The sequence below is a fragment of the Oryx dammah genome, unplaced genomic scaffold (genome assembly GCF_014754425.2).
Source record: "Oryx dammah isolate SB20612 unplaced genomic scaffold, SCBI_Odam_1.1 HiC_scaffold_23, whole genome shotgun sequence".
Classification (NCBI taxonomy): Eukaryota; Metazoa; Chordata; class Mammalia; order Artiodactyla; family Bovidae; genus Oryx; species Oryx dammah.
The window spans coordinates 79342965-79350123 of NW_024070207.1; the positions used below are offsets into that span (position 1 = coordinate 79342965).

Sequence of the window (7159 nt, forward strand, 5' to 3'; positions counted from 1 at the left end):
AGCCAGGCAGAGGTCAGAGTGATGCAGTCAGAAACTAAGGAATGGTAGCAGCCACCAGAAGCTGGAAGAGGACTGGATTCTCCCCTAGAGACTCTGGACGAAGTCTGGCCCTGCCAATGCCTTGATTTTGACCTAGTGGAATAGACTTTGAAATTCTGGCCTCCAGAACAAAGAAAGAATAAATTTCTGCTGTTTTAAACTGCCAAGTTTGTGGTAATTTGTCACAGCAGCCACAGGACACAAATATAACACCCTTGTAGCACTCCCTGGTGTGAACTGTGAGGCAACATGGCATGGCTCCCACCCCACAGGATCCACCTCAGCTGCATCCCATGCCCAGGGAAAAGATTAGAATTAAAGCTGCAAGGGCCTGGAAGCCCCCCTCCCAGCCTGGGAAGCTGCTGACCCTGTCTATCCATGAATGAGTTGCTAATGAAACGAGGAGGCAGGGGGAGATGGCAGCAGCAGTGGTAGCTCATGGACAGACAGATGTCTAGGAAAAGCCCACAGCCAAGGTTTTTAGTATTCTGGACTACACAGCTCTGTCCCAGCAAGTCTGGTGCCAAGACCACCCCTCTCTCCCCCAAAACACCCAGAACACTGGCTCTGCTCCACGGGCTAAACATAAGCAACCCATCCAGTGAGAAATACAGACACCACACTGCTCTTTAAGGACTAACAGAAGCTCTCCAGGGCAGGGGAATCAGAAAAGAGCAAGGCCCCAAACCTACTACTAGGCCACTGAAGGGGGGAGGGAATAATTAAAAAACAAAGATGCAGGGGACTTTCCTGGTGGTCCAATGGCTAAGACTGCACTCCCAATATAGGGGGCCCACGTTCAATCCCTGGCAAGGGAACCAGATCCCACATGACACAACTAAGACCGGGTGCAGTCAAAAAATAAAAATAAATTTTTTTTAAAAAATGAAGATGTTATTATTCTGCAACAAAAATAAATGAAGTCCTGATGCATGCTACAACATGGATGAACCCTGAAAACATTATGCTAAGTGAAAGAAATGAAGTCACAAAAGACTGCATGGTGTATGATTCCATTTATATGCAATGTACAGAAAAGACCAATCAATCAAGACAAAAGTAAATGAGTGGTTGCCAGAGGCTGAGAAGGGATGAAGGGATAGGGGATGATGATGATGCAGGGTTTCTTCCTGAGATGAAGAAAATGTTCTAAAAGGGACTGATTGTGATGACAGATGCAAAACTCTGTGAATACACTAAAAGTCACTAAATTGTACACTTTAAACTGGTGAATTGCATGATGTGTGAATGATGTCTCAATAAAGCTGTTAAACACACACACACACAAAGGCCTACAGCACTGGCTGGGCAGAGGGAAGCTGGTAACTGCTTAAAATTTCATAGCATACCCCCATAAGCCAAGGAGCCCCACTCAAAACTTTCACAATGGATGAGGCGAGTAGGGAGCAGGGAATTGAGAGATTACAATGAGTACAACATCTTTCCTCATCACTACCCATTTTATGGATGGAGAAACTGAGACCCAGAAAAAGTAACTGCAGAAGATACAGGACTCAAACCCAGACCCCCAGGCCGAGTCCAACCATTTGCTGCTATACCACTCTGCCTCCTGATCAGAGGAATCAGCAGGTTCATAGGTGCCAAATGAAGTTGTTGCAAAGGCTCCTAGGAGGAACCCAGATGATCCTGGGGAAACTGCAGAAGAAAAATCAGCCAAGGTTCAAGGTAGGCAAGGTCAGATAATCAGTCAATAACCCTGGGCATGGATGTGCTTCTGGCAGCTAAGCAGGAGTCCTAGGATTTGAAGTCAGACTCGTCAGGTCCAAAGCCTAAACTTTTTCTACATACAATCCTACCTCCACACCATCCAACAGGCCTCCTAACAACCCCCAAGCTAGCTGGCCACAAAAATCACTGTGAGGCCAACCCTGAGCCTCACACTTACCAGACTGTTTGTCCTGACCACCAAGCTTGGATGGCTGAGAGGGAACAGAGGAGCAGGGGAGGAACCCAGTTCTTCCTTGAAAGACACCTACCATACCCTGTAACCTCCAGGCCCAAAGGGCTTTGGTGTGAGCTCCCTGAAATCCCAAAGTTAAACAATGCCCCACCAGCTTTTACCTGACCAATGAGAAAACTGTGGCTCAGGAAGCATAGGCAGAACAATTCTGGTTCATCCAGAAAAGCCCCAGCAGAGCCAGAATGGGAAACCTGGCAGCTTGGCTACAGTGCCAGGTCCACCTTCTTCCACATCTCAGCACACAGGCCCCCTTCTCAAAATGCTCTGTGGGGTCCTCAAGCTCAGGACCCTCTCAAGTCATCCTTTTCATAGGGGAGACTCTGGCAAGGCTGCCATACCTAGGAAAGGAAATCCCTGACACTACCACCTTCCTAGCACTGGGACCTCTGGGGTGTCAAAAGGGCTCCTAAAGGCAGTAGATACAGTAACAGCACCAGGTCAGACAGGAAATCTGGGTAGTCACAACAAGGACCAGAGTCACTATGTGGACTCCTTCTCAACAACTCTCCCCTTTCCCAAGGGTCTAAATGGCCCTCTAGGTCACAAATGGCCCCAGTGATGGTTCAGGACCAAGCCTAGGGCAGCAGGAAGAATCTCTCCTGTTTTCATCCCCTAGTTGAATTAGGTGAGGCAAGAAGCATCTTCTTTGCCCTTTTGTCCCAAAAAGTGAGGAGAACATGAAACCTCTCCTCTGTCACTGGGAAGGGAAAGGATCATGCAACCACACAGTTTTACTTCCATGTTCCTATGGGGACAATAGAAGGGAAGAACTCCTAGCCTAAAAGATGACAAAGGGGATGTAAGGAGGTGTCTTTCTAGTCACCATGGTGGCACATGACTTTCTCTGTCCCTGAAACTCCTTATTTCTGTGGAAAATAAGGAAAAGGAAAGGCACACTTTATCACGACCAGCGAGAGAAGAAACAACTCCTGGTCCGGACCCTGGCAGATGATTCATCCTGCCAGGAGAAGTAGTAATGGATGAAAAGGGAACAAGGATAGGGGCTCAAGACAAGGCCTTGGCCCCTGTGAAGAACAGAAAGATTTACCTGAGCCAAGTGGGGAAAGAGTGTGGGTGGAGAATCCCCTGCAGTGGGGATGTCCCAAACCCCTTCCCTCACTCTGGAAGAAAAAAGCTTATTGAAAGCTATTCAGGAAACTCAGAATACTTCTCTGATCCAGAAAATTAGAAGCATAGCTGAATTCTCCTAGTTCTTGAGGATAGGAATTCTTTCTCAGTCCTCATGTCCCTGACAACCTTCTCATAGAAAGTAAGGGAGACTTCCTAGTCTGAGCTGGCTCAGACAGGCAATTCTTATGATTGTGAAAAGCATCCAGGTCCTCTGTCCAATGAAGGGTGGCCTCAGGCTACACTGCGGTGACATCATATCCTTCTCCCAGATGAGAAAGGACTGTCTGGTTGGGGAGGGAGGGAGAGCCTCATACCCAAGAGGGGAGTTCAAGCCCTTCCCTAATGGAAAGGATCTCTTGTCTCAGAGGGGAAGCTCAGACCCCTGGGAGGAGATTCAGACTCCTTCCCTCAGAATCCCATCTTACCCATGTCCCCAAGGGGAATGAGCAGCCAGAAGGATTCAGTTCAAAGTGGAAGCTGGGCTTAGGCTCAAGTCCCCAAGGCAGGAAATTTTATGACCCCAAAAGGCCTTTTAAGACTAGGGTACACATATGCTGTTTGAAGTGAGGTGACAGTTCTTTCAGGGTAGGTTCAGTTATCAGGTCCTAAGGTAGGGGAGGTGTCTCTCATGAACCCGAGGCAAAGTCAAACTCATGATGGGAGATGCAGAACCCTATTCCAGAGGGACTCTATCCATGCCCCCAGGGAAAGGTCTCAGGGCTCAATTCTGGTCCGGGGAGACCTCCTGCTCCCAAGGAGTGCCTTAAGTTCCTTGAGGGGGAAGCGTGGACCTCATCTCTAGAGACATGCTGGTCAGTGAGGTATGTATGTATCTCTTATCCTTGAGGGAAAGCTCAAGAATCCTTGGCACAGTGGGTCTCAGACGCCCAAAGAGAATACTCAGACCAATCCCTGAGTAGTAAAGTCCTCTAGAGACCTCTGAGGGGGATATCAATTTCCTGAAGAGGGCTTCAGACCTAAAAGCCCAGTCTATAAGCAGGGGGAATCCTAGGCTCCAGTATACAAAACAGTGAGTCTCATTTTCTTGAAGAAAGGTTCAGGCTTGGGGGAGGGATGTCCAGCCCTTAAAAAAAGCTTAAGTTCCTAAAGATTCAGATTCTTGTCTCCAAGGAGGTCTCAGATCCCTTAGAGAAAGCACAGACCCCTGTCACTTAGAAAGAGATAAATCTCATGTACCCTAGTAAGAGTTTCTGGTCCCAGGGTGTTGGTTTAGATCCTAGTACTCAAGCGGAAAGAGATCATAGGAGAATGTGTGTGTGTCTGTCAGGTTCCTGACTTCTAGAAAAGAGAGTCTCAGACTCCACTGCTGCATGGTCCTGTGCTGTATCCCCCTGAGAAGGAGAAAGGGTTGTCCTATATAGTGTCTCAGACCCCTGAAAAGGATTTAGGTATCCTGGGGACACTCGTATCTCTGAGGTCGCCACCTTACTTGTATTTCCAGGAGGAGGAATCTTAAGAATCTCATTCCAGGGGAAAAGAAATTTCAAGTCACCAAACACAAACCAAGGTCCTTTGGAGAGTCACGAGACTCTCCTTGCCTGTCTCTCCTGGGGAGTGCCTACCTACTGGCCCTACACGATGAGGCCCCAGGGCCCACAATCAACTATGGGTCCTAGAAGAGACCACAGACTCCATCTTTAAATCCTCCATCTTATCTGGGGCCTCTAATCCCAAATCCCTGGTGGAGGGGGGAGAGTGTATCGCAACCCCATCACCAGGGAAAAGAGTGCCAGACTCAAGAGAAAAGACACAGCCCCCTTGGAGCAGGCTCAAACAGCCTTCCTTGGGTCCCTAGCCAGTTTAGGGATCCCGTCCACCACATTCACTCACCTCCCCCATCCCAATGCCCATACCTGCTCGACGGTGGCGGGGTCCATGGCCTCTATGCGCGCTGCAGCCGCTTCATATTCATCCTCACTGTTGTAACCTGCGCCGACCTCCTCACGCTCAGGACTGCCCCCGCCAACCGCACCAACCCCGGGGGCCTGACGCCGCCGCTTGCTGTGACCCGGCCCTGAGCAGCAGCCGCCCACACCCACGGCACCGCCCACGCCCACCACCACACCCGCCGCGCCCACGCCCGTCGCTGCTGTACCCAACGCATCACCAGGACCGCCGCCGGGACCTCCGGGGCCCCCGCAAGGAGGTGGAGAGGCCTGCTGTGGCCGAGGACCCGCCACGGCGCCGGGCGGCACAGCCAGCGCCCAGCGGTGAAGCGCACCCGGTGGCCCTGGAAGAGGGCCTTGAGGCGGTGGCGAAGCCCGAGGACGGGCCCCCACGACGCCCGAGTCACGGTCGCGGTCGCCGCCGCCCACACCCGTGCCGCCGCCGCCCACGCCTACACCCCCGCCGCGGCGAGGCGCCGGGGGCAGCGGTCCGGGCGGCGGCGGCTCGTTGGCGGGGTCGCCGTCGGGAGGCGGCGGCTTCTTTTTGGGGAGAATAGTCATGGCGGCACCGCCGAGTAGCCCCCAGCAAACCCGCCGCGGGGGACGCTGGGAGAGGACCCGGATGGGGGGGGGCTACAGTGGTGCGCGGAGGACGACGGGATCGCCGGGACCCGGATAAAGAGCTCGCTGCACCGGTTCTCGAACCGTCGGCGGAACGCGGGTCACGTGGCAGGAGAACCCGGATGTGAAGTCCAAGATTAAGGCACCGCGGCGAGCTTGTCGTAGCCTCTCCAAGTCCAACAACTTTATTGCTACGCTCGTTCCGGCCTACGGCTTCAAAGGAAACAGAACCAAAACAAGCACCTCTTCGCCCCGCCCCCTCGCAGGTTCTTGAACTACCGGGTGGGGCCTGGAACGTTGCGCAGGCGCGCCGGGGCACAGCCCCGCCTCTTGCTCGGAAGTACGTGGGCAAAATCTTCGCTGCCGCCACAACAATTGCGAGCACCAACCAATCGAAGCGGTTGCGTGGGTGTTCGATGATGACCACGGGCCAATCAGAGGCGGACGTCGCCCTCCCCTGCCCTCCGTCTCAGATTTCAGTCAAAGTCGGCACCCTTGTTCCTTGCCTTTCCCTTCACTGGTTCCGTCTGGCTCTTCTTTCCCCGAGGCTCTGGCTCGCAGGCGCGGGCACTGCGACAGAATAGCGTGGCTTGCCCCACGCTCAAGTTTAAAGTCGCCTCCCTTCCAGGCTTTTAAGTTGGCCGAAGTCAGCCGGACTGACTGCAAAAATATCAACACTCCCAGAGCTTAGCTAGCCCTTGAAGCGTCAATTCCGGTTCCACCCACCTACAAATTCACATCCGGTGGAGAGGCGGGCGCCGCTTCACCCTGGCAACAGGCCGAGTTCCGCGGTGATTGGTTAAGAGATGCCACCACTCAAGTCGGACGGGCCAACCTTGGGACAGACATGCATCGTGGGGACAAGTGGGTGTTTGGGAAGCAAACACGCCCTCTCTGGCATCCGCGTACACTCGCCCTCGCGTTGACCTCCCCGCCTCCGTGGCTAGCGCGCAGGCGCGGCACATAATTTTTTTCTTTTTTTTTCCCCTCCTCTGAAACTGTTTACCTGAATCGAGCAATGTTTATAAATCAGCTCGGTCACCGGCCAGCGTCTTTACTGCAGGAATTTTACCTGCCCCTGAACGGATGGAGAACTACAAGCTAATCCTAGCTGTGCCTCTTCTATCTGGGTGATCTCTGACAAGTCATTTAATACCCACCCCATCCTTAGTTTCTACTTCTCTGTAAATGGCAATGATAATCCCAATTTAAGATAAAAGGTTAATCCTTGCAAAGGGTCTGGTGCTATGCCTGGCACATCACTAATTAGTCTGTACTGTGGTGCAATGGAAAGGACCCCAAGCTTTTGAGTCAGGAAGACCTCAGTTCCAGGCACACGTGGACCATTACCACTGTATGACCTTGAGGAAGTCTGTGTCTCAAATTTGAGGTTGCTGCTGCTGCTGCCGCTAAGTCGCTTCAGTCGTGTCCGACTCTGTGCGACCCCATAGACAGCAACCCACCAGGTTCCCCCGTCCAT

At 52.4% G+C, this 7159-nt stretch overlaps 1 protein-coding gene across 4 annotated transcripts in view; it reads right to left on the reverse strand.

Annotated features, from left to right (window-relative positions):
• Window positions 1–7038, reverse strand: part of OTUD5 (OTU deubiquitinase 5) — a 28463-nt gene extending 21425 nt beyond the window's left edge. For 2 of the 4 annotated variants that reach the window (XM_040265934.1, XM_040265933.1), the window contains exons 1-2: window positions 5268–7038; window positions 5026–5099 (exon numbers count right to left, since the gene is read on the reverse strand). In XM_040265934.1, coding sequence (XP_040121868.1) covers window positions 5026–5099; window positions 5268–5619 — 426 coding nt within the window. In that variant the 5' untranslated portion in view covers window positions 5620–7038. Of the gene's footprint in view, window positions 1–5025 lie in introns of all 4 variants that reach the window. The other 2 variants (XM_040265932.1, XM_040265931.1) reach the window with 1 other exon arrangement.
• Window positions 7039–7159: the final 121 nt, after the last annotated feature.